Here is a 25,425-nt window from a genome sequence, read left to right on the forward strand (position 1 = left end):
TTAAGAGTCCTTCAATGGCATTTCAATCGGCACTTCAAAATAAGCCAATTGTTTCAAAGACTTAGGGAATCTTAACCACGCATAAATACACGCATGATTTTAGATGCAGTTTCCCCGTTGTAGGAACTCACTCCAAAGTTAGCTTATCCTTATTTTATACTAAGTGCATGCAAAAAGTAGTGAAGACGTTCATAAACAACAATTTCACATTAGAAATTGAGCAGTACGAGTGCTGTGACTGCCTTCTCTTATCCTTGGACCACCGGCGCCTCACACAGCATCTGGCCCAAAGCATGTCTTCAGAATTTGTTTGATACATGATGAAAAAGGGAAAAGGCTGTTATAAAGTTCCTCACAGAATTGAAATATAATCCTCAGAAACCAGTTTGGTTTTAAAGTACAGTCAGGAAAATGTTTTCCCCTGAGACAGCCAAATGTTTACTAGCACTTGCATCTCATATGAGCTGCAATAACCTATTTGGCAATGAGGAAAAAAAGGAAAGGAACGAATGTGCCAGGCACAGTGCCTGAGACTGGATGAGATTTTTTTAAATGCACAAGACAAGGTTCCTTCCCTCCAGTAGCTTCCAGGCCACTTGGAGAGAGGCAACTGTCCAAATATTTAATATCTGATTTCTTGGCTGCTCTTATGGACAAGGCACTGTGTCCTTCTTAGGTGTAAAATGGTGAGCAAAAACAGACCTCTCTCTCACTTCACATCTGAGGGTTGGGAAACACACATTAATCAATCAATCACATGCACAATAATAATAGCAGTGTCACTTATGTAGTGGTTAGTGCATGCCAGGCATATTTTTTGTACTCTACATAAACTAACACAATAACACTCTATGAAGGGGCCTCTTCTTTTTATGGATACAGAAATCTCCGCATAGAGAAGTTAAGACACTTGCCCAAGATCATACACCTAGTCCAGAGAGTCTGGATCCAGGATTCATTTTTTAACCACCCATTCTACTGCCTCCATGCTGTGTGCTAGATGGCATAAGCATATTCACAAATATAAGGTCCATGAAGGGAAGAATGATGGCGCTGTAAGAACATATGACAAAGGCATCCCATCTTGTCTCAAGTCATCTGAAGGCTGAGTGGTGTTAACTACGCAAAGAGGGGAAGCAGGAGGGGGCACTGACACAAAACTGGTAACGACAGAAGGGTGAGCATGGAAACACCTGGATATAGTTCATTGGTGGTGGTGGGAAGCAATCTTGGATGGCATCACGGAGGAGGCAGATCTAGAGGAGGAAGACCTGGAAAAATCCATGGAGTGGTTAGAGAAGAGAGGAAAAGGAAACACCATGAATTCAGAATGAACCTAATGAATTTTGGACATAGGGAGACAATGCTGTATTAGAATTGTTTCAGTTGTGAGCAGCAGACACTCAATTTGAACTACCAAAGAAAACAAGGACTTTACCACCTTGAGGTGCTGAAGAGTCCAGGATACAGATCTGGCAGCCACAGGATAAATGATGTCGTTGGGATCTCTTTTACATTTCTCAGCTTTATTTTTCTTCATTCTCAGGAAGTGGAAAGATGGCAGCTCTAGATTTTATCATATCAGCTCAGCAAACTCAGGAAGGGGAGCACTTCTTTCCCCAAAGACCCAGGGCCAACTCTCATTGGCTCAGTTTATATTACATCCTCCTAGCTGAACCAATCATTGTGGCTGGGCCATGAGGTGCTCTCATTGGCCAGGCCTGGATCATGTGCCTTCATCTGTTTAGTGCTAGCCTATGTTCCGTCTCTCCATTTGCCCACTTTTCCCAGTTTTAACTCTATACGTTTATACCAGCTGGCCCCTATATGTGGAACACTTTTCCTCAAAGTTCTCTCATTAGCTTGTCAACATTTTCATCATTTTACCTCTTACCACCTCCAAGTAATGTTTCCTCCCTGAACAAGGCTGAGGTTACAATTATTCTTCTTCAACTGATGCCTTTTCCAATTTAGATCTGTGAACACCAACCTTGTAGTAGTGTAAAAATGTATTTAATTATTCATGAGTCTGACAAGATCTGCTGTGCTCAATTGATTTGCTGTGTTTGTAATTCACTGCCTGAGTTTCAATCTGGATGTTTGTCTATATTGAACACTTCAGTTTTAGGCTTTAGGCTGTTAAAAGGCATGCAAAGGATGCCTTGCTAACGTAGCACTCAGTAATCGAGTGATGTTCAATTTTCATTATGTCAATGGCATTTTCAATCCTGTGGACTTTGCCATCCATTATGCCAATGTTGGCAGAAATACTGAACTCTGTTATGGTATAAAATTTCCATATCATTTAAGGTTTTGGATTAATGCCTTCGTAGTGGAATGTCTGTGAAATTGAGTCCCAAGGCCTGAGTTTTAGCCTTGAGGTTGCTCCTGAACTTGTTTTATGACTTTCCTCAAGTATTTAAACCTTTCCAGGTGTCAGTTACCCAACTGGCCATAGGTGGGGTGTTTTGCTGCCTTCTCCTCTCTTTAAGGTGCTCAGCCAGATTAGCACACCAACTTCAGTTGTAACATTTGGGGAACATGATTGAGGTAGGATACTTGATACCCTAAGCCTTATTTTACTGATCTACAAAAGGTGATTATAATAGCATCTATTACCTGATGATTATGTTGGTGCCTATAGATTATGAATGTAAAGGGCATCATGACTGACAATGGTAAAAAATCAAAGCGAGCTATCATCATCCTCAGGATCTGTTTGGAAATAAGATGTAGGCAGAATGACTTAACATAAGCAGGAATTTTTTCCTTAAATCCATTAAATATACAGAGCCAAGATGACCCCAAGGAAACTTTAGTCGCTGTTGTTTGTCTTATTTCCATCCCAGGTCCTAGGGATGTTAGCAATCGATGGTTCTCAAATCTTACAATGCCTAACACTACATAGATAATGGAGGACAGGAAGCGTGCTATTTTCCCAGTATGTTCCTCTTGGTTAGATATAAGCTATCTTCAATTATATTAACTGCTCCTCTAATTCGATTTGTCATTAAATATACTGGTTTAAGAATTACCCCACGTTGCGCTTGTACAACTTCTCTGTTGAAGGCACTGAATTGCAACCTTGTATGAGAATTGTTTCACACCTTCGGAAATGGGCTCCTCCACTTCACAGGAACATATCTGCTAAATGGTGTGGATTCGCCCTTTGAGTCAAAACCCACGACCTTTTATGCAGGAAATGTGTATAAGCCGATACAATGACCCTTCTCAAAACCTAAAGAGGTTGGGTGTCCCCAAGAGAGGTAGGTATTTCTAGAAGACGCGGAAAAGTTTGGTTTTCGTTCTTTCTAGATTCAAATCGCTCCTTGGACCGTCCCTAGTCCTTGTCCAGAACCGAGACTTTCCCTTTGTACCTGCTAATGTCACAAACTGCCCGAGCGCGCCGTGCCTGGCCTCCCCTCAGAGCCAGATTCCTGTCCCCTCCCGGCGCCCTCGATCAGGCAGCCGGCCCGCGGCTGGCTAGGGCTCTGGACATTACCGTGTACTGACCCCATTTACTTCTTGGGTCCCTGCGGGTGCCATTTGGCTGGAGCCCCGGGGAGAAACGAAAAGTTGGATGTAGTCACCCCTACCCCTTGCCTCCTCCACTCGCCCAAACATAAAAACCCGGGGCTGCTGGGGGCCGCGCGGCAGGAAAGAAGAACAAATGAAGACCGAAAACGGCCCCCTGTCCCCGGCGACGTGCCTCGCTTCCCCGGCCCGAGGGCAGCCCCTTCCGCCGGCCGACACCCCACGCGGGCGCGGTCCCTGCTTCCCGGGCGGTGCCGCGGGCCGGAGGAGGCCGCCGACGCGTCGGGGTCCGCGCGGGGGACCTGCGGCAGCCGCGCGAGCGAGGGCCTGGCCGCGCATTCCAACCCGTTCAGAGTGAAGCAGGACATCAGAAGAGAAAAAGAAAAAGGCCGAGCCGGGGTGGCCGGGGGCGCGGGCGGGCGGAGGAGGGAGGAGGAGCCGCGTGGACCCGGGCCGGGGCTGGGGCCGGGGCCGGGTCGGGGCCGGGCGCGCGGCGGGAGCGCTCGGGGCGCGGGCTGCACGCGGCGCGCGGGCCGCCCCTCCTCCCGGCGCCGCCGGCCGCGGCCCAGGCTCCCTCGCTCCGCCACTCCCCGCCCCTCCGCTCTCCCTCCCGCCTCCCGCCTTCCCCGCCCTCCCCTCCTCCTCTCCTCCCTCCCGGCCTCCCTCTCCCAGCCAAATTGAAAGCCGGACCCCAGGCCGCCTCCCCGCCGCCGCCGCCGCCGCCGCGCCCGGCCTCCCCGCGAGCGCTCCACCATGGCCGGTCCTGTTTTCACCTTATAAAGATGGCGGTGCGGGATCGCTGTAACCTTTAGACTAATGACTGTCCGAAACATCGCCTCCATCTGTAATATGGTGAGTGGCCGCCGCCGCCGCCGCCTCGGGGGTCGCGCCCCAGGCGCGGCGAGGCGAAGAAAGGGAAACCCGAGCCGCACGCCCGCCCGGCGGCCGGTGGGGGTGGGGGCGGCGGGGGCGGCGCGGCGCCGCCAGAAGTTCCCGGCCACCGGGCTGGGCGGGCCGGTCGCGGCCCCGAGCCCCCCGCCCCCTTCTCGGCCCCGGGACCGGGGACCCCGCTTGCCGGTCCCCGGGCCGAGCCGCTGCGCCTCCGCCCTCGGGTTGCGGTGGTAAGCGTCTTGCGGGGGAGGCAGAACCCGGACGTCCCGGGGGACCGGGTTGGAGGAGAAGCTGGTGGGAGGGGGGGCACCCATCCTGTCCTTGCCACAGAAAAAGCCCTGCCAGACTCCCTGACCGCCCTCATCTCATTTTTGAGTTAACTCCTTAAACTGTATTTAAGATTCACTTTGCAGAGGCAATAGGTGTATCTGGTGAGATCTGAAATGTGATAGAGCTGTAAAAAAGTGCAAAATTGTGGTTAGGGAAGTGAAGTTCTACCTGGTTTAGGAAAGCACGGCATTTGCTTTGGATGCCTCAGTTTTCCCATCTGTGAAAGGGGGACAAGGTTATAAGGTAGTAACAATTAGAGGCCCTAAGGGTGGGGCCGGCTGGGGGCGTGTAGGAGGTCTCCAGGATTATCCTGCCTGATCCACTGTAGACCCAAGCGCGGACTGGTGGGCGTGGACACAGCAAGGGGACCTTGCTGGGCTCCGATTTGGACTGGGTCCATGACGTGGTGATCACTTTAACTTGGGTTTCTCCCATTGCTTTCCCTTCGTTTTCATTTTCTGCAGGAACAGCCTCCAGCCCTTGAGTCCCCAGGGTGCATCCTGCTGGTACCTCTACTTGTCAGAGCCTTGGAGAGCACAGCTCGCCCCCTGGAGTAAGGCATTGCCTTCCTGTGCAGGATGAGAGAGTGTGTGCTTTGCCTTGGCTCTCCAGGGTTCCCCCGCCCCCCATCAAGTCTCCCCTCCCCCCGGCTGAATGGAACACATGCTCTTTTAATGACAGTTTGGGGGAACCTCCCTTGAAGCTAATAATACAGGCCACTAAAGGGAATCTGAGGAGGCTTGATTGAGAAGCCTGGGAGTAAGGTGATCTGGCTGCCCTTCCCCCATCACCAAGCTTTATAAATCTTCTGTCCCACATTCTCTTGCAAGATTAACACATGGGAAAGGAGCATTAAGGAGCCATGTGTTAGCTCAGGGGTGGAATCAGAACCCACTGGTGCTGGCTTCAGTTTTCAGCACCGTTGGACACGGCTACCGCTGTGGTCGGCAGAGCAGATGCTGGGCCTTCCCAGAGTGATAGCTGCAAAGGTATTGGTGCAGGACCAGATGTGGTGAGTGGCTCCTGGCACGTTTCCATTTCCTCTCTGCCTTCCTTCTCCACACAGAGACAGGTCTCCTGCTCCTTCCTGTCGAGTGGCATTAACGTTGCTTGGTGTAGTGAAAAGATGATGCCTTTCTTCTCCGTCTCTCTGTCTGCTAAGACCAGCTCCTGAGGGGAACTCTGAAACCAGAGCATCTCCAATACTCTCTTTTGTGCCTGCTGGGGTGGCCTCGGGCTTACAGGGCAGTGAAGCTCTTGGTGGTGTTCCTGTCCTGCTTGTGTGTGGCGACACCTCTCTGTATTGAAGCAGGCTGGAAACTTGAGAGCTAGCATGTCCCAAGATGAAGTCAGTCCCCTGCTTTTTTTTTTTTTTTTTTTTTTTTGACCCTCAGTGCAGTTGGGGCTTCTTGGCACACCTGAGTAGAATGTCACAACCTGTTTCCAGTAAAACTTGGCCAGGGAGGCAAGCTGTAGGGAGGACGTGAGAGGAGCGGGCTAGCACTGTGTCTGGGAAAGTTGGCGCCTCTTATGGAGTCCCTAAAAAGGCACCAAATTTAGGGTCATCACCCAGGTGAGGTGAGGAACCAATAATTCATAACTAGGGGGTCTTACGTTTCTGTATGGACACTGTGCCTGGAGTAAGTGATATGAAGAGCTTGGGCTCTAAAGTCAGACTTCCTGGTTCAGTGACCTGCTTCTAACATATACTAGCTTTTTGTCCTTGAACAAGTTGCTCTCTCTGCTACTTTCCTTATCTATAAGAAGGGGATGATAATGGTTCCTACCTCATGGGACTCTTGTATTAAATGAGTTACTGAGCCTAGTATGTAGCAAGTACTCACTGAGTGTCAGTTGTTATCAACATCATCTTTCTCATTATTATGTCATCTTCAGTGGTTTAAAGGACAATGGGTTTGATGTCTTCTTGTACCTGATGGAAGCAGCCACTAAGATAACCCACATGTTCATTTATGCAAACCAAGCTGACTGCAGTATAGGCAGGCTGGGATGGGAATCCTTAACTCCGCCCCTTATAAAAGGCTGCTCGGGTCATCCTGGCCCCTCCCAGTCTTGCTTCCCACAGAGGAGGCTCTGTGATGAGGAGACTGCTGTCTTTTCACTTGATCAAACATACATTTTCATTGGACCTCTCTTTAGATTCTTCACTTGATGATGAATTGTTTCCAGGTAGGTTTTCTATGGGTCTCTCCTCACTGTTTCTTTCATTTCTCTCTGGGGCTCTTACTGATCCTTCCCACTCCCAACTCCATTTGGTCCCAGCTGGTCTGAGTCATAGTAAGAATGAGTGGCAGTTTTTTTTTTTTTTTTAAACAGGTCATTTGGCATATTTTAAACAGGCTGATGTGTGTCCAGAAAGAGTGTTAAAAGATATCATCCTTCTAGGTAAGACTTGTACAAACCAAGACCTAGCATTGAGAAGTGGATTTGTTTCATCCAGCCGGCAAGAAAGGACCCAGCAGAGCAGGAAAAACCTTGTCGCAAATCCTTTGTGTGATGGAAAAATAAACACCTTCTCTTTTCCCCACACTTCTTGTGCCAGTTTTAGATACAGGGGTTGTGGAAAATATTCACATCCCTCCACTTGTCCCCTGCCCCCCTGAAGTTTTATAGTCCACTCGCAGTTTAATGCGAGTTCCCATTTGTTTTAATTTCACTTCGTGTGAATTCCTGCCGTAGTGATTCTTGATCAACCTGCTTAGGGCTTGTCAGCTTAGCCACACAGCATGTCTGGTTCAGAGATAGTAAAGCTTGTTTGGCTGGTGTGTTGTAATTTTTTAAATGTACTAGCTGCTACCAAGCATAAGGAAATGTTCCTTGTTGATAATCCTCTGATTTTTGTCCAGACCAATGGATTTAACTTCCTACATATTTTTATGGCCCTACAAATGGAAGCTTTTTGGGGGGTAGATTTTCTGTTTGAAGAGCCTGAGGAATTTTCTAAAGAGGAAGCATTTGTTAGGAGAAACCAAATGTGCCCTCTAGAAATGTGACTTGTACTGATGCAAATTGGCCTAAATCATCAAATCTTAATTTCACATGTTAATAGCGCTGTAAGATGTGCCATGGAAGAAATGCTGTGTGTCAAATAGATTACATTTTGTTCCTGAAAGTGGCCATCTGTTGAGGACCTTTATATTAGTGTTGGCACATATTATGTGCAGGTACTTAATTGAATGAGGTGAGCCCCTGTCCCCAAGGAGCTCAGTGGTTTCTTATCTTGTGGGTAAAACATTGGTAAAGATGAAACAATTTCAATACAGTGTGGTATCCGCAGGGATAAAGGTTGAACAAAATCTCAGAAGCGTTTCAGTGGACTGATGAACACAGCAGGATGTTTCTGTAATATAATTTGCATTTGACTCAAGTTTGACTATTTTTTTTATTTTATATGAGGACATGATTACAGTCAGCGTAACTTAGAACTGGAATCTGTGCCATTGAGTGTCTCTCCAGCTAAACCTGAGTCTAATGGTGCCTCTGGACAAATTGTTGTTATTTCTTGGGACCTTAGTTTTTTTCCTCAGCTTGTAAAACTGATATATATATTTTTGGTTGTCAAAAACTTCTTAGTGAGTAGTAGTTTCTGGAGTCTTTACTTGAGTGGCTAACTACTTTGTTTAAAACTGTGTGTTGAATTTACCAGATATTACCATTTCAGCATTCATTGAACAACCCCAGGATATTATTGGACACCACTATGAGTGCCAGATTTGAGTTCTTGTAAATAGATGAAGTCACCTTGATATGAAGGGGAAGTAAAATTAGTAAACATTTGTAACAAAGCTAGAGGATTTTTATAGAGATCACTTTATGTTGGTAAGTCAGTTACTTATTTGAGGCAAGTGTTTTGAGAATAGTTGAAAAAATTTTTTTAAGTTATTTAAAAATATGTAAATCTCAAAATTTGGAAGAGATAACTTGCTTCTTCCTCTGTTACTGTTACTCCTTCCCGTTGTCAAAGATAATTGGACATCGTAAGTTGAGTTTAATATATCAGCTCGGAGAGGTTAAGGTCATGTGTGAGCGTCTCCACTGATACTTGTCAGATTTAGAAATTGCAGCCTGAGGTGGCATGGGTTAATGTTTAAAGAAAAATTCTGTTCTTCTGGCCTCTCAGATCTAATATGGAGGTTTGTGTTGGGTTAGGACCTGACAATTAGGTCTACAGATTCTTCTTTGTTTTTCTTGGAATCGTAAGGGAAAACAAAGCTGAATGACAATATTTAGTTAGAATTAATGTGATAACCATTTTCTGGATATCAACTATGTGTGTTCCAGTTCACCCAAACAATAAAACCTGTTTATTTATTTTTCATTAATGTGGAATTTTGGTGTGTTTGGGTTGTAACTGAAAGTAATTTTCAGTTTTGATTCTCTTGAGCAATTAAGAGAAAATTGTCTAGTTCACGTCTTCCCCCTCCCCCTGCCCCCTGCCCCCTGCCCCAGTCTGTCTAGTTAGTTTGAATGAGTTGAGGTTTTATGATGGTATTTAATTCTGTGGTATCATCAGAAAGGTATCTCTTGGTGGTTTTATCTCTGGCCTACCCGCAGAGCCAGCCCAAAGCAAATCGATTGGGAGAGATGTAAAAAAATAGTGTCGTTTAGTCTAGTTAACTTTTCTGGCCTAAATATTTTAATGTAACTTCTTACAATAAACCTTCAGTTGTGGTGGAACCAAATGCTAGTCTAAGGGTTTGAAAGGCCTTGCTGATCTTTTAAGAGAATAGGCCACCCCAAAATGAACCAGCAAAAACGTTTCTTGAGGCAAATAAATTCTGTGTCAGCAACCAGCCCCGGCACTAAAGGCTTTTTGGAATATTTCTGTTCTGGGATTGTGGCTTCGAATTTTGGGGACGTCGTAAGTCCTCTCCATGGAATTTTACCACAATTCTGAGCATGATTATTTGCCATGGATAGTTTGAAGAGTGAGAGGGGAACCCTGTTGGTTCTCTAAGCTTTCCATTTGTAGGTTCAACCTTCCTCCTGCCCATCAAGTTCCTTTTTTAAAAAAAAAATATTTAGGGCTTCCCTGGTGGCGCAGTGGTTAAGAATCTGCCTGCCAATGCAGGGGACACGGGTTCGAACCCTGGTCTGGGAAGATCCCACATGCCGCAGAGCAACTGGGCCCGTGAGCCACAATTACTGAGCCCGCGCGTCTGGAGCCTGTGCTCCGCAACGAGAGAGGCCACAATAGTGAGAGGCCTGCGCACCGCGATGAGGAGTGGCCCCCGCTTGCCACAACTAGAGAAAGCCCTCGCACAGAAACGAAGACCCAACACAGCCATAAATAAATAAATTAATTAAATAAATAAAGTAGCTATTAACTAAAAAAAAAAATTTTATTTATTTGGCTGCGCCTGGTCTTGGTTGCGGCATGCGGGATCTAGTTCCCTGATCAGGGATCGAAGCCAGGCCCCCTGCGTTGGGAGTGTGGAGTCTCAGACACCGGACCACCAGGGAAGTCCCCATCAAGTTCTGATTCCACTGTCAGAACCCCCCAAATGCTTTCAAGTAGCTCAGACTTGGGACCCTTTTTCTAGGTGGTGATAAATTTCAGGCATACAGAAAAATATGGAGACTGATAAGAGTGAACACCCAGTATCTTCCATCCTGTGAAGAAATAAAATACTACAAATACAAGTGAACCTTTCCCCATCTCATTCCCTTCCCACCAGACAATGACCACTATTCTGAATTTGGTGTTTATCACATGTTTTTATACCTTTACTAGATATGTAGGTATTCATAAACCAGATTCGAGTATTGCTTCCTCATGTTTGTAATGCTGAACAGTTCCTTCTCAGTTTGCTTTTGTTTAAATAATTTTGAGGTTTATCCATGCAAACACATGTAATTCTAGGTTATTTTAACTGCTGTATAATATTCCATCACATGAATGTGCTACAATATATTTATTCATTTTATTGTTGGATTTAGAATTTTGTGTGTGTGCCGTGACAGTTCTAAACATGTCTCCCTGTGCATCTGTTTAGAGTTTATCTGTGGTGCATACCTAGAAGGGAAATGGCTGGGTCAAAGGAAATGGGCATCTTTGACTCTAATATATTGCCTTATTTCCCTCCAATTTGCATTCCAGCCAGCAGGTTTGGGAGTTTCAGTTGCTCCACATGCTTGCAGATGCTCAATATTGTTAGATTTAATGTTTTGCCGGTCTGATGGGTGTGAAATGATATCTTTGTGGTTTAAAATTTGCAATTTCTTGTTCTCTAGTGAGGCTGAACATCTTTTCATGTGTTTATTGTGCTGGGTTGTTTTTTTTTTTCTTTTATTATTAATTTTTTTTAACATCTTTATTGGAGTATAATTGCTTTACAATGGTGTGTTAGTTTCTGCTTTCTAACAAAGTGAATCAGCTATACATATACCTGTATCCCCATATCCCCTCCCTCTTGCGTCTCCCTCCCACCCTCCCTATCCCACCCCTCTAGGTGGTCACAAAGCACCGAGCTGATCTCCCTGTGCTATGCGGCTGCTTCCCACTAGCTATCTGTTTTACATTTGGTAGTGTATGTATGTCCATGCCACTCTCTCCCTTCGTCCCTGCTGGGTGGTTTTTATTTTTTAATTTTATTAAAAAAAACCTTTTTATTGAGATATAGTTGATTTACAATGTTGTGTCAGTTTCAGGTGTACAGCAAAATGATTCAGTTATACACACATATATATATATTGTTTTTTAGATTCTTTTCCATTATAGGTTGTTACAAGATATTGAGTAGAGTTCCCTGTGCTACACAGTAGGTCCTTCTTGGTGATCTATTTTATATACAGTAGTGTGTATATGTAATCCCAAACTCCTAATTTATTCCCCCCTCCACCACCCTTTGTGCTGTTTTTTTTTTTTTCTTCTCTTTTTTCTTTTCTTTTTTCTTTTTCAGCTGCACCGCACGGCTTGTGGGATCTTAGTTCCCTGACCAGGGATTGAACCCAGGCTCCTGGCGGTGGGAACGCCGAGTCCTAACCAGTGGACCTCGAGAGAAGTCCCTGTGCTGGGTTGTTTTATTATTTTTTTTTTTTAAATTTTATTTATTTATTTATTTATTATTGGCTGTGTTGGGTCTTTGTTGCTACACGCGGGCTTTCTCTAGTTGCCAAGAGCGGGGGCTACTCTTCATTGCGGTGCACAGGCTTCTCATTGCGGTGGTTTCTCTTGTTGCGGAGCACGGGCTCTAGGTGTGCAGGCTTCAGTAGTTGTGGTGCTCGGGCTCAGTAGTTGTGGCACACGGGCTTAGTTGCTCCACAGCATGTGGGATCTTCCCCAACCAGGGCTCAAACCCCTGCACTGGCAGGCGGATTCTTAACCTCTGCGCCACCAGGGAAGCCCTGGGTTGTTTTAAATCCAGGGGCTCCAGAGCAGTTTTCCAGGGCTTGAAAGTCAGGATTGCGGTGTTGGTTTTGTCTGCACGTAGGGAAAAGGAAAATGAAGGGGAGCATCAGGGAGACCAAAGAAAAAGTCAAGCAAGATAAGGATGGAATGGAAGATAGAGGCTGAGGACATGATAACAAGGTGGGGAAAATGTAGCAAAAGGATTATAGACTAGAATGGAGAAGATAGTCTTGAGTGTTGAGAGGAAATTTGGGATCTTTTACTGTGCTAGCCAGGCCTCAGTTCAAGTTACATCGTTCATGCCTTGTTTAATCGAATTTGGCTTTGGTGAAAATCGAGTCTGGGGCCTCTGCCGGTGAGAATAGCAGCAAGGCTGGACCTGTGGAGCTTTGTTTACCCAGTTGCTTTTTGAAGTTCTTTTAGAAAGGCAACGTGAAGTTATGTTCTTCTTCCTGAAATACATTTCTTTGTCCTTCAGGTTAGATACACTGTGCAGGAAACCAGTTTTTATCAGGATCTGCTTGAATGTCCTTGTGGAATTATGATCTCAAGTATTTAGAAAACATTCCCTGTGCTTTATTTTAATTTTCAGAGTATGATGAATGTCACCTTATTGAACGCAGACACGTATGGTTTTAAAAATATGAGTAACATTAACTTAAAAAATATACTTGAGTGGTTCTTTGGTGTACGAAAAAATTGTGCCCACAGGTGCATTCTTTTATTAAAAATTCAGCCTCTGGGTTTCTGCCCTCAGAGGTTTTGATTAAGTAGGTCTAAGGCAGGAAACCTGGAATCTGCATTTTAATAAATATTCCCTCCTCTTCTCACTCCCTCTTCCTTCTGTTGCAGGTGAGCTAAGGATCACAGTTTGAGAAATGTTGCTTTCCTTGGGTAATAACATTGGCCTCCTAAAAAAAATATATAGCTTATAGAAATTATCTGCCATGTGAAAGGTTTTTTTAAATCTATATAAAATTATTTAAGGTAGTAATTTAACTTCAAGAGCTATAGATCACTGCCATTCTGTAGATATATTTCCTGATATTAAATAGTAGAGTTTTATTGCTTTATGTTCCTATAACAGGGATTCCCAACCCTGGCTATATATCACACCCCCTGTGAAGCTTTTGAAAGAAATTTTAAAGAAGTTAAATCACAAAACATTAGCACCCAAAAAAGTATGGAAAAAAAGAATGTAATTTAATATATGTTATATACCCAAATGCCAACCCTTCAGATTTAACAGACTTATACTTTAATCGTATTTGGTTAAGATCATTTTTTAGATATGCTACTTTAAAAAAATCGCTAACCACCCCTATCTCTTTCCTATCCCCTTCTCCTAGAACTGACGATTTTCCTGAAGATGGTATGTGTTTACCATGCATGTCTTTATACTTCTATTTATGAATCCATAAGCAGTATATCAGTGTGTGTAAAACTGTATAGCCTTTGTGACTATCTTTTTTCACTCAACAATTATATTCGAGAATATGTTGACACATGTACATCTATTTATTTTCTATTTATTCATTCTAAGGGCTCTTTAACAGTATTTTTTGACTTCACCATGGTTTACTTATTCATTCCCTTATTTAGGGACAGTTGGATAGTTTCCAGAATATTCTGTCTGGAAACAGTGCTGCAGTGAATGTTCTTGTTCCTGTCTTCTTTGCACACATGCCTCCATTTCTCCAGGATATAGTCCTGGAAGTGGAAATGCTGCTTTTAGGATACGCTCACCCGCAGCTTCCCTAGATATTGTCAAATTGTTCTCCAAGGTAGTTGCATGAATTGGAGCTTGTCTGATAGGCAGCACCTAGGGCTTCAATCTCAGTTTCTGACTGTATGGAGGTGTAGGTAGGTCTGGAGTGGGTTTTAGGCACTTGCATTTTTTCCTTAAGTGCCACCCTTGATTCTGATCAGCACCCAAGGTTGAAAAAACCACTGTGTTACACTGGCAACCCCACGAGGGCAGGAGCTATGTTTATCTTATTCACTGGGAATTTCCCAGCATTCAACACAGTGTGGTAGATTCACAGTAAATAATTATTGGATAAATGAATGAAGAGATGCAGCATGGGAGAATGGAAGGATTGCCTTGCAGTAAAGCAGTGCTCCTCAAATTGTCTTTTTTTTTTTTTTTTTCCCCCTGTCATGCCGTGCAGCATGTGGGATCTTAGTTCCCTGGCCAGGGATCAAACCCGTGCCCCCTGCAGTGGAAGCTCGGAGTCATAACTATTGGACCGCCAGGGAAATCCCTCCTCAAATTGTCTTGTCTGCAGGAGTTACCTGGGGGTCTTGTTAAAATGCAGATTCTGATTCAGTAGGTCAGGAGTGGGGCTGAGATTTTGCTTTTCTAGCATCCCCTCTCGTGACCAGATGCTCCTGGTTTGGGGAGCACACTTAAGACCCTAGGGAGAGGGACTTCCCTGGTGGCGCAGTGGTTAAGAATCCGCCTGCCAATGCAGGGGACACGGGTTCAAGCCCTGGTCCGGGAAGATCTCACATGCCATGGAGCAACTAAGCCCGTGCGCCACAACTACTGAGCCTGCGCTCTAGAGCCCGCGAGCCACAACTACTGAGCCCGCGTGCCTAGAGCCCGTGCTCTGCAACAAAGACAAGCCACCCCAATGAGAAGCCCGCGCACCACAACGAAGAGTAGCCCCTCCTCGCCCCAACTAGAGAAAGCCTGTGTTCAGCAACGAGGACCCAATGCAGCCAAAAATAAATAAATAAATAAATAAATTTAAAAAAAAAAAAAAAGACCCTAGGGAGAAAAGGAAAACAATTTCTTTTTTCCATACAGCTCTAAAGTGGAGCAGTTTGGGGTTTTAAATCCTGCTTGGTAATTCTCAAGGCCTGTTTCCCCATCTCTTTCCAACACAAAATGGCATGATGAAATACCCTCCTCACAGCTTTTTTTTTGGAGACTCAAAGGATATCTTGCCTGCGGAAGCGTTTTGTGAGCTGTGATGCCCTCACACGTATTACTTTTTCATAATTCTCTTTTAGCGAATGAACATTTTCCTTCAGTTTGTTCAAAGCACGGAGCTGTTGGTATTGCAGGAGCCCATGGGATCCTTTCATTTCGACCTGCCATCTACATTTAGTGGGCATTTTGGGAAACATAGGATTGGGGAAGGAGGTTGAGGAAGAGCAGAGGCAAAATTCATCAGATGGTGCGATTCTGACTGCGGGTGCTGGGGAAGTGGGGGTCCCTTCTCACTGTTTCTTGAGTGTGAAGGGCTAGAAAGAGGTCATTATCTCTCCCAGTCAGCTCTCCAATTTCTTCCCCAGGTCAGACACTTAAAGTGAGAGGGGGCACGCTCAAACTAATTATTCGATACTAATTGATCTATAGGTGTAATCAGAGCTCTTCAAGGCAAACTAGGCCTGTGGTCAACCCAAGGTTAAGCCACCACAGGACACTGTCATTTAGATACAAGTTTTCAGGATGCTTTGCTAACTGGGGTCCTGCCTCATCCATCTGAGAGAGGCCAGGTGGTGTGGAGAGTAGAGGGCGGATGAAAATAAAATAAATACAAATAAAGTGACATTTAGAACTCTTGTGTATTGTGTGCTGGGGTATTCCCAAGCTTCTCTTCCTCTAGAGAAAAGCCACGGACTGGATCCACTCCCTTAGACCAGTGATTCTCAAGCGTCAGTTTGTTGCCCTTCACGTTTTCATTGTTATCTCAGAACCACCTGAACTTATTTATTTAGTAGCTGTCCTTAAATCTGTTCAGCTTCTTTTAATTTGGCCTCATTCTGTGCTATGACATCTGGGAAGGAACGGGTTTGATGCGCTGGTTATGTGCTTTTTTAATACATATCAAAAGCGTAGCTGCTAAAGTTAAAAATGTTCATATTCGTGCCACCTAAGATTGTCTCCCCTCCCTTGGGCATTCATGCTCTGTAGTTCAGGAGACGTCGGCTCAGATAAGAGGTTCTTTATGGTGGTTCACCTAACTGGCTCTTGGAGGAGCCCTGTTAAACTGGTTTGCGGACGGCAGGCTGGCGAGCTTCCTCCCTAGGCAGGTCAGCGTGTGGATGGGATCTGGCTGGTCGGGCGTGAGAGCTCACCATCATCCACCCTGTCGGAGACTCTGCTTCTCATCCGTGGCATGTGGGTGATGAGAGAACTTCCCTCCCTGGGGCATTGTGGGGCGTAAGTGGCATCATTTGTGTCTAGCGCTTTGCCCCGTGCTTGGCCATTTTATTGCAGTTTTCTTGTAGAGCCCCCTCCTTCCCACGAGCAAAGGAGTCCAGAGGCTGTAGTGGAAAGAGCCCTGATCTCGGGATCCGAGGTCCTGGATTCCAATCCTGATCCTGACACTTTGTCGCTTTTGTGGCATCGGGCAGGTGAGTTAGGTCTCTGGGTCTGTATGAGAGCCATTCCTCCTGGTGAGCAGTGCCGAGAAGATGAACTTAGCATGTTGTAAGCTCACTGTGGCTTTCAATCTGAGACAGGCCTGGGGAGGGGAAGTGCGTGGAGCAGACAAAAGGAGGAAGGAGCTGTGATTTCCGACTGAGGTGCTGTTGGAAGACGCAGGACTGAGGGTGTGTGGCAAAGCTTCTGTAATCATCAGTCAGGATACTGTGTTTTTCCTTTCCTGGTAACGAGGGCACATCATGTAGTAAACGGTTTTCAGTCATCCGATAAGCATAAACATACCCTCTTGTGTTATCTGGTGTACAATTAGGTATTCCTAACAAAAACACGTGAGGCGGCTAAGCTCAGTTTCTTCCTTTTTAAAAAGAATTTTTAAAGAAAGTTTTTGAAAAGGTGAATATGAGTTACATGGTAGAAATTTTAGATTGTACAAAAGGATGTATGTTGCAGTTATACCCGACATCCAATTCTTGTCTCTGGCATCCAGCAGTATTTGCTGTTTCTTCCACTTCTATTCAGAGGTATCTTATGCATACCCAAGCAAGAATGTTTATATTTCTCTCCTAGTTTTTTTTTTTTTTTTTTTAATTTTATTTATTTATTTTTGGCTGTGTTGGGTCTTCATTTCTGTGCGAGGGCTTTCTCTAGTTGCGGCAAGCGGGGGCCACTCTTCATCGCGGTGCGCGGGCCTTTCACTGTCGCGACCTCTCTTGTTGCGGGGCACAGGCTCCAGACGCACAGGCTCAGTAGTTGTAGCTCACTGGCCTAGTTGCTCCGTGGCATGTGGGATCTTCCCAGACCAGGGCTCGAACCCGTGTCCCCTGCATTGGCAGGCAGATTCTCAACCACTGCGCCACCAGGGAAGCCCTCTCCTAGTTTTTAAAAATGCAAATAGTGCTTGTAGCATATACTGAACAGTCTTGATCTGCCCTTTGCTTTTTGTATCTTGGAGTTGGGTCTGTGCTAGTATATAAAGAGCATCCTCATTCTTTTTTTATGGCTGCAGAGTATTCAGTTGCCTGAACATATTGAATTCACTTAACTAGCCCCCAACTGATGGGCTTGAAGGTAGTGTTCCAGTCTTTGTTTTTTTACAAACAAGGTTGCAGGGAACAACTTTGTCCCTACGTCATTTTGCATACTTTGGGGTGTATCTTGTCAGCTGACTTCCTAGAAATGGATCTGCATTTGTAACTTTTGATGCATTTGTAACTGCCAAATTGCCCTCCACTATCAAAATGTGTGACTCTCGTAGCCCACAGCCTTGCCAAAGTCGGGTGCTATCCAAAAGCTTTTTTATCTTTGCCAGTGGGGGAAAAAATGGTGTCTTGGTATATTTTTAGTTTGCATTTCTCATATTAGGAGTGAGCTTGAGCAGCTATTCACACATTTCAGAAAACAAGCTCAATTTCATTTAACTGTTTTGCTGTTGGCAATTATTTTCAAAGTCTGTAGGGAAGGATCAGTTTTATTTTTATTTTCAATCTGTCACAGACTGATACTTTTGTAAAATACAATAAAACATTAATTGCAAAGTGGAATAGAAACCTCAAAGATGCTTCAAACACCAAGTCCAGTTGTTTTATTACTAAACTCGACAGGTGCAAACTTACCCGGTACGTTCATTGTACACGTTTTCAGTTTCTGAACTTTGCTCCTGGGCAGAGCAATAACGCTTTGAGCAGTACCGCTGTGAAGACCTCCTGCTCCCTTTCTTTTCTCCCCTTGCCATCCTGTCTGGGGAGGGGAGAAGAGAGCACAGAATTTTATATTTTATATTTCATAATCAATACATTACAGGGTGGTTTCAGTACATTAGACTAAAATATCTCTGATGGTGCAGTACCGATGCAAGGGCAGGGATTCCACACTGTGAGGTGGGGATACTGCTGTCCTGGTTTTTCACTGATGAAGACCTTGAGCTCGAACTAGAGAGGGGGATGAGGGAAGTACTTGAAATCACCCTATTAGTTAAATTTGAGGACTTGGCCTCTTTGACCTGGGGCTTTGCCAGGACCCTGCGACACCAATGCTGCCTTTCAGGGGAACGATGAGAAGGGTCCCTTTGGGTAAAGTAGGAGCTTAAGAGACCTCATCGTCGAGGAGGCAGCTTGGTGCCTTTGCAGAACACTGGGTTGGGAGTGAGGTTCTTGGTTCCAGGTCACTGAATCCAGGGACTGGGGAAATACTTCCTCCTCCGCCTTCCGCTAGAAGACAGACCCAGCTCTTCGTTCTCCTTTCGAGTTGAAATGTCATCTCTGCCTGAGGACTTTGTTATGCTGCGTCTAGCCACAAAGAGAGTTGTTTTACAAGCCAGAGGCTCTAGCTGCTGTTTACTGTCCTTCCTATGATGACTTGGGATCATTATGTGTCCCAGGGTCATCTTTCTTCAGTTGCAGGCATTTTTGCTTCTGCGTTACATCATCAAGTGAAGTCACGTTGAGGGTTTTTCCAGAGTTGTTTCTCTCTCCCCAGTATCGTATAAGGCATGGAAATGACGTGCTATCCTGGTGCAGAATGAAAATGCCCTTTAACTGCCTTCCTGTGGAAGCCTGCAGGGAGGCAGAGGAGCACTGTTGAGCCAGGAGTTGGAGTCGTGATGGTATTAAGATTGCGGGTTCACAGCTGACCTCTGCCTCATGCTAACACTTGACCTTGGCCAGTTACTTAACCTCCATTAACTTCATTTCCCTCCCTTATGAAATGGGGATAGTGAGTGTGAGTGTGTGACTTACCTGGAGGGAGGGTGTCAGTGTTGCTCGATGGGACCAGGTGATGTGCGCTCTCTGAGCAGGACGGGTGGCATTCGTAGCCCCTCTGGGTATTGCCCGCCCGTGGTTAGGTGGTGTGTGATGGCCAGCAGCCGAAGAGGACACTCTCAGAAGCAGCGGCCCTCTGCCCTGTCTCTACGCCTGCAGCTAAGGAATTACTAAAATTTTGTATGAATGAGAAGACCATCTTCTCTGACTTGTGGTCAGGAGCTCAGGCTCTGGACCAGAGTGGCCTGGGGTTGAGTCCTGGCGCTGCCTTTACGGGCTGAGTGAGCCCGAGCAGGTTCCCTCTGTTCTTGCATGAGTGGCATGGGGACAGTAAGTGGGACTGTCTTGGTTGGCAGACAGTGGAGTCGATGAATACAGAGACGTGAGGTTCTCTGAACAGCGAGCGGCACATACTGCTTACCCTGTTTACCAAGTTTATTTAGTCAGCAAATTTAGTAAGTGCTTTTGTATGCCAGATGTTCTGCATGGTCCTAGGAGACCAGTCAGTCATAACCCTGTCCTCATAGAGTTTATGGTCTAGTGTAGGGGTTGACAAGCTTGTTGGTAAAGGGCTCAATGGTAAATATTTTAGGCTTTGTGGGCCATGATATCTCTGTCGCAGCTATTCAACTCTGCTGTTGTACTGTGAAAGTAGCTACCATAAGTAAATGAGTGATCGCAGCTGTGTTCCAATAAAACTTTATTTACAAAAACAGTTGGTGGGCCACATTTGGCCCATGGACTGTCATTTGCCAACCTGTGGTCCAGTGGGAAGACAGGTGTTAAATAGTCACAAATAACTAAGTTATTACAAATTGTGATTAGTTGTATGAAGAGACACACAGGATTCTGAGAGAGGGAAGGGTCAGGGAAGGTAGTTTTGAAGAAGTGACATTGAAGGCAAATGCTGAGTAGGAGATGCGGGGAAAGAGGGGACGGCTCTGAGGGGCCAGAGAACTGGCCATACTAGTTCTGAGCCAGGAGGCTCAGAATTGCAATCTGCATTTCTGTCTCTGTAGAGGCACAACAGATGCTTTGCCAGTTTCTTTGGATAAGAAAATAATGGCAGTTTTTTCCCTGATATATAATTCATACTACTTCTCCCCACTCACCCTTCCCAAATAATCCCAGCACTGAGAGATGAACTGTATTAACACATTTTGTTCTGCATACTTCTGGTGGGTCCTTTCTCTTTCTGTTCCTTTTTTTTTTTTTTTCCTTCTATTGTCAGTATGTATACAAAAATTTAGAAGTTAGGGAAGTGAGAGAGCACATTTTTCTAGTATTAGGTGTAAAATGGTTTACTTCTTAGAACTCATTTCTGCTTTTTGATCTTGTTTTCGCTTTCTCCTATTTTAAACAATATTATTTTCTTTTCCTATTTGGCTAGATAAAAATCCACAGCCTGAAACCATTTTGAAAAAAAAAATCTATTTCCTCTTGACTACATCTCGAGTTTCTCCTGATTTTCAACCTCAATTTTATATTCTCTTTAAACAGGTTGCAGTGTTCTGTGGTGATTTTACAGAGAAGGACACCTGTGCTCCTCATTCTAGAATATTTTGAATGGTGCCTCAGAGGTAGGGGTTTACCTGTATAACTCTGTGACCCCTTCTATTTCCTCGGTTTTTCATTCCTGCAATTCTGGGGCTCTGAGGGGACCCTGCCACCTTGAGAGTCAATATTGTGTAGTGCTTGGGAGCATACACTCTGGAGTCAGATGGTGTGAGTTCAAACCTAGTTCCAGTACTTATTAGCTGTGTGAACTTGGATAAAGTTACTTACCCTCTCTGTGCCTCAGTTTTCCTATCTTTAAAATGGAGACAATAATGACATCCACCTCACAACATTATTGTGAGGATTAAAATGAGGAAAATATACATCAAACCCTCAGAGCAGTGACTGGACACAGTAAGTGTTATTTTTGTGATGTCTATTGTTATTACTAATTATGGCTGGAAGCCAGTGACTATAATTCCTCCTTAACCATCCTTGAATTCTGGCAAGTGGCTCCTGACTCATCCTGAAATCTTGAGCTGCATTACTTCATTTTTGCTTCACTTTCTCCTTAAGGCTCTAGGAATGACCTTTTGTCATCAGCAGTCTGGGAATACTAGTGCTTTTGAGAATTAGTCCTCTATGTACTTTTGCACTTTGAAAACGTACTTGATAAGTAAAATAGCCTTTTTTGAATATAGACTTAAAATGTAGTTTTAGCAACAATATTCACCTCCCCTGTCATATATTTTAATTCATGGTTTATAATCAGTGACTTTTTCTCTGTGTACTTAGAAATCCTGACATGTTATTTCGGGCCTTTCTCCACTTTGTACAAACTTGAAAGAGATCCTGCCTGCCTTAGGATGCAGAATTGGGGGAGGAGGTTTATGTTTCTGGGCCTTGGTTTTTTTCATCTGTGGAATGGAGCTGATCTCCAAGACCCCTTCCTGGTCTCTGTTTTTGGTTTAGGCTCCTGCATATAATACAGTGTTCTCGTTGGTTTTCTTTTTTTTAACATCTTTATTGGCGTATAACTGCTTTACAATGTTGTGTTCATTTCTGCTGTATAACAAAGTGAATCAACTATATGTAGGCATATATCCCCATATCTCCTCCCTCTTGCGTCTCCCTCCCACCCTCCCTATCCCACCCCTCTAGGTGGTCACAAAGCACCGAGCTGATCTCCCTGTGCGATGCAGCTGCTTCCCACTAGCTATCTATTTTACATTTGGTAGTGTATATATGTCCATGCCACTCTCTCACTTCGTCCTAGCTTACCCTTCCCCCTCCCCGTGTCCTCAGGTCCATTCTTTACATCTGCGTCTTTATTCCTGTACTGACCCTAGGTTCATCAGAACCATTTTTTTTTTTTAGATTCCATATATATGTGTTAGCATACGGTATTTGTTTTTCTCTTTCTGACTTCCTTCACTCTATATGACAGACTCTAGGTCCATCCACCTCACTACAAATAACTCAATTTCATTTCTTATTATGGTTGAGTAACATTCCATTGTATATATGTGCCACATCTTCTTTATCCATTCATCTGTCAATAGACACTTAGGTTGCTTCCATTTTTGGAAATAAATAGTGCTATTGTAAATAGTGCTGCAATGAACATTGTGGTACATGACTCTTTTTTTGAATTATGGTTTTCTCAGGGTATATGCCCAGTAGTGGGATTGCTGGGTCATATGGTAGTTCTATTTTTAGTTTTTTAAGGAACCTCCATACTGTTCTCCATAGTGGCTGTATCAATTTACATTCCCACCAACAGTGCAAGAGTGTTCCCTTTTCCCCACACCCTCTCCAGCATTTATTGTTTGTAGATTTTTTGATGATGGCCATTCTGACCGGTGTGAGGTGATACTCTCATTGGTTTTTATAGACCTAGCAGTGCCATCATTCTGATTATATCCTCCTGGGCAAGAATCTGTCTTCTTCCCCCCCTCCCCCGAAGGAAGACATTCTAACATGTTTTCCTATAAACTGCTTTTAAAATTGCTTTAAAAGAAATGCCTTTCTATACCCGTCTTATACATTTATGATTCATCCTCCCCAAGTTGTTGTTATTGTTGGTTTTGTGTTTTTGTAGCACCCCTTGGCAGTCACACAGTTGCTTTCAGAAGTGCTGTGAAGAGCTAGCATTACAGTCTTGTTGTTGGAACTTGTCCCAGCCCAGATTCTATTTTTAATAAAGTGCGGTGCATTGTTTTCAAAGGTTACCAAATTTTTTACTGACGAAAATGAGAAATGTGTTTCTTACACCTCCAGACCCTGTGATTTACTGCTATAGATTACTTTTTTGTTCAGCATCTGGTCAGTTATTCTCAGCGCCTCCCGTTTGCCTTATGTGTCACTGTGCTTGGTGCCCGCAGTAGAACTGCAGGCTCTTGGGTTTGCAGCACACCTTGCAGTTTACATAGTGCTGATAATGTTCCCCGTTTTGTTTGATTCTCTCTGCCACCTGAGCCATAGGCAGGCTGAATATCCCACCTCTCAGCCAGGAAGCTAAGGCCAAGAGAGGGGAAAGCAAATTCATACTGGGGGGAAAAATGGCCAAATAAAGCTCTGAGTTGTGTGCTGTGGGCCTTAGATAACTGGTCTGCAGGATATTAGTTTGCTAACTTTCTTTTACATTTTTTATGACAAAAATAATACATGCTCATGGTAAAAAATTTGAACAGTTGAGAAAACAAAAAGCCCCCAGTAGCCTTGTCATCTGCCAGCCCCACTCCTAGACACTGGTGACAAGTGTTAATAATTTCTCAAGTATTCGTTGTAGAACTTCCATTAGAATGTAGGTGTTGAAGGCAGGCCCGAGCCGCTCTGTCCCTTTGTGTCCCTCAGAAGTAGAGTCGTGCTGGACACGAAGAGGGCTCAGCGTCTGCTGCTTGAAAGGAGGACATTTCCAGTAATTGTCCTGTGCACACACTTACTCTCTCACACGTTTTTATTGATACTTATCGCTGTATCTTGGACAAATTTTCATAGCCATACCTATAGAGTAGCTTTATTTTTTAAGTAGCTACTTGGTATTCCATCCTATTTATTACTGTAATTATTTAACCAGTTATTTCCAACTTTTTCCTCTTGCAAACCTTGTCGGGGAGGACCATCTGAGATGTTGCCTGCTGATAGTTCCTTCAGTATCCTTTTTCCATCTCTAATTTTGGCTGGTTATAGAGCCCATTTGCCAGGCTCCCCTGGCAGCTAGGTGTGGCCGTGTGGCTGGGTGAGATTCTGGCCATCAGGATCATGGGCAAAGATGATGCATGCGACTTCCAGGAACATTCTTAGAAGGGAAGGCGCAGTCTCTCCCTGTCTTGTCTGCTTCCCCCTGGCGGAGATTGTTTGATGATAGGGGCTGGAGTGACCATGTTGGTCCCCAAGATACATTCTTGAGGATGACAGAGCAACAAGATAAAAGGAGCCTGAGTCCCCGGCCCTGCAGAGCTGCCGTATCAGGCCTGTGCTGCTTCCTCTTGAACTAAACTTCCGTCTTGTTTAAGCCAGGCCTGGATTATTTTGGTCCTTGCTGTAGTCTCTGTATCTTTTCTACCTGTGTGAGTATAGATGTGGAACAAATTGCTTCAAGAAGAATTGCAGGATTGAAGGATGTGCTCGTTTAAAATTTCGATTTATACTGTCTAGTTGATCTTTAAGCTCCCACCATCATCCTCTCATGAAACATTCCCCATCACGTGTGTGTCCTTTTATCATACAGAGATTTACATTTAACGTAGAGAACTCCAAAATCTGTTAAAGATGCACAAAAATTCATGTTACCAATGGAAAATGCTAGCATGTGAAGCAAGAGTTTGGTTCCAAATGTCAGTATCAGTGACATTCTGTATCCATGGGAAGGAATTCCTAGGGTGTATATTTATAAAGGGGAAGGGAGAATGGGGAAATGGAAGAGGGCACCATGTAGGCCTCACTGAACAGTAGATCGGGAGAGCTCACACACCTGTGTCCAAATGATCATGGACATGGAAGCAACTCGCACAGCCCTAACCATCCCCATCTATGCATGCATCCATCCAACCAACCATCCACTCATTCGTCCATCCATCCATCCACCCACCCACCCAGCAGGCCTGGGCCTAATCTGTGCTAGCCTCTGAGAGTGCAGTATTAAGCAGGTCAGACATAAGTCTTTGCTCCTGTGAGACATGTAGTTGAGGGGATAGGACAGATATTAATAATTACATAAATAAGAATTGGAGTAAACACTGTAAGGGAGACAGTATGCTATGAGTGGAGAGTGGAGGTTGTTGGGGGAGGGGTGTGTTAGTTTCCTGTTGCTGCTGTAAAATAGGACCACAGACTTAGCAGCTTAAAATGACAGGAGTTTATTCTCTTCGGGCTCTGGAGGTCAGAAGTTCTAAAATCAAGGTGTCGGCAGGGCTGCACAGCTTCTGGAGGCTCTAGGGGAGTCTTTTCCATTTTCTAGGGCCTGCCTGCACTCCTTGGCTCTGGGCCCCTTCCATCATCAAGGCCGGCAGTGTAGCATCTTCCGGTCTCTCTCTGAACTGTGCTTCTATCGTCACATCTCCTCGCTGACTCTGATACTCCTGCCTCCTTCTCATGAGGACCCTTGATGACACTGGGCCCATTGAGGGCATCCAGGATAA

General features: G+C 44.8%; 1 protein-coding gene across 2 annotated transcripts in view; it reads left to right on the forward strand.

Moving 5' to 3' along the window:
- The first annotated feature begins 4,133 nt into the window (after positions 1-4,133).
- Positions 4,134-25,425, forward strand: part of USP46 (ubiquitin specific peptidase 46) — a 63,323-nt gene continuing 42,031 nt past the window's right edge. For both annotated transcript variants that reach the window (XM_059923027.1, XM_059923028.1), the window contains exon 1: positions 4,134-4,386. In XM_059923027.1, the coding sequence (XP_059779010.1) occupies positions 4,351-4,386 (36 nt within the window). In that variant the 5' untranslated portion in view covers positions 4,134-4,350. The remainder of the gene's footprint in view (positions 4,387-25,425) is intronic.

Source organism: Balaenoptera ricei, chromosome 5 (assembly GCF_028023285.1).
Source record: "Balaenoptera ricei isolate mBalRic1 chromosome 5, mBalRic1.hap2, whole genome shotgun sequence".
Taxonomy (NCBI): Eukaryota; Metazoa; Chordata; class Mammalia; order Artiodactyla; family Balaenopteridae; genus Balaenoptera; species Balaenoptera ricei.